Here is a 2,014-nt window from a genome sequence, read left to right as displayed (position 1 = left end):
TGAAATGGAGTCTGAGTCGTATAGGAAAAACCACACGAGTTAAAAAACAAAAGAGTAATGAGTAGAAGAATTAGAAAAATATCAAGTATAATAAAAAAATGAAGTCTATATATTAATCTGAGAAAGTACAATATGAGATATCATCAGGTAATACATCCAATCCCAGAATATAAAGCATAAAAACAAGGAACAATATCCAGTAATATAATATGTAAATACAATAAGATCTCCTATGATCACGTAGTGGGAGCCTCAGGTGGAGATGATGCATCCTCAGGTGTAGCTGTGACTGTGTCAATTGTTTGAGGCTCATCCTGAGGATCAACTGAAGCAATGGCATCTGTGGTGGCCTCCTGAGGTGGCGGGATCTGGATCTCTATTGTGGTAGTTTCCTCAGCTGGAATAGTATCCTCAATTGGAGCTAAAGGCTCTGATGATGCAGGAAGGTTAGGCTGCGGTGGAGGCAGAAGACCCAAGTGCTGCTGGATCTGGTGAAGTATAACGGTCTGTTGGTTCTATTGGGAACGCATCTCAGCCATCTACTAGAAGAGAGCCGCTTATGTGGTGGATAGTGTCTGCAAGGTAGCTACAAGGTCGTGAAACTCTGAAGCAGAGATGGTGATGGAAGGCTCGGATGCAGTAGGAGCAATAGGTGGAATAGTAGGGGTCATAGAGGGAGTAGCAGAAACAGCCTCAGGCATGGGCACTAGTGGTGCTGAAGTAGGTGATGTAGGGGCAGGTGGTATAGTCTTTGTCGGAAGCTCACCATGCTCTATAGGTACTAGAGTAGACTCTGTCTGCTCCGTCTGTGGGGGCTTTGGAGGTGCTACCATGGGATGGGCTCCTGGAGGTGCAAAATAGCCCGCCAACTGATTCCATTTGTCAAGAGTGAATTGCTCTCAACAAATGCGGCAACACTCGTGCTAAGGCTCAGTAGGAAAACCCATATACTCCAAGATCAGGCAAAGCAACCTTGGAAATAGCAATGGAATGGTGTCCGCCTAATTACTACTCAAAAAATGTTATTTTATAGCTTGTAATTAACTCTTTTAAACGCTTTTGAGTAGTAGTTATTACCTTTTAACTCAATTGGCATGCTAAGGACCCTTGCAATCATTTCTAATCAAATTGTGTTAAGTTTTGGTACTTTTGATAGTTTTTTATCACCAAAGCAATCCAAGAATGAGGGAGATCTTTGTATAGTCCATGGCAAAGCAAGTTGAAGCTCTAATTCATGAAGAAACTAAGCTTTAGAGCTTCATAACCCTTTGCCAAAGCTGAATGAGGATGCAAGGAAGAAAATTACAGAAGAAATCAACCATCTAGCAATTTCGCAAGTTGTGGAATCCAACTTGCGAAATAGGAAGAGGAAAGGAATCGCTGCAGAACAAAGAGTTGATAAGTTGCAGGACAATTTCGAAACTTGCGAAATGGACAATTTCAACTTGCAAAATTTTCGCAAGTTGCATTTGAACTTGCGAAATCCACCTGTAATATGAGATATTAGCGCACCAACTCCGTTTGATATTTATCTTCAGATATTCTTGTGTAAATCCCTATTTTCTCCTTGTAACCCACCAATGACAAGTTTTCTTGGTTAGGAAGTTAGCAGGAGGGGTGAATAGCCTCTCTGTATAATATCTATTATAATTTTCCTTTAAAGAGATCTCTCGGGAGTTTTTCTAGGAGACAAATTTTAGATAGTCTTTTTGGAAAGTAATACATAGAGCTTTGCTCTACCTTACCTACTCATTTTGTTTCCTCTTTTATTTTTATTTCTAGCAAATCAAACTGTGAGGATGTTTTCCCAGAGAATGAGTGGCTAGGCTTTTTGTTTCTCAGAGTGAAGGAAGCTAGGTAAGGTTCCAAATACAAAAGTGGAAGTTTCGTTGTTTCAATTTTTAATGAAGAGAAAGTGTGACCCGTTAATGGTTTTTATCATTTTAGTTAACTTAAAATCTCTTAAAATCACCTGGGCCAACACTTGGTAAGGCAAGTGGACTCCGTCCATTGA

General features: G+C 40.2%; 1 protein-coding gene across 1 annotated transcript; it reads right to left on the bottom strand.

Annotated features, from left to right (window-relative positions):
* Positions 1–236: 236 nt before the first annotated feature.
* Positions 237–833, bottom strand: LOC104878056 (lysine-rich arabinogalactan protein 19-like). Its single transcript, XM_010647749.1, has 2 exons — positions 591–833; positions 237–488 (listed from the first exon to the last, which is right to left on the bottom strand). Exons 1-2 carry the CDS (start codon positions 831–833, stop codon positions 237–239), a joined length of 495 nt encoding a protein of 164 aa, XP_010646051.1.
* Positions 834–2,014: the final 1,181 nt, after the last annotated feature.

This window comes from Vitis vinifera, chromosome 8, assembly GCF_030704535.1.
Source record: "Vitis vinifera cultivar Pinot Noir 40024 chromosome 8, ASM3070453v1".
NCBI lineage: Eukaryota > Viridiplantae > Streptophyta > Magnoliopsida > Vitales > Vitaceae > Vitis > Vitis vinifera.
The sequence above is the reverse complement of the archived record's forward strand: the minus strand, read 5'-3'. Positions and strand labels throughout refer to the sequence as shown.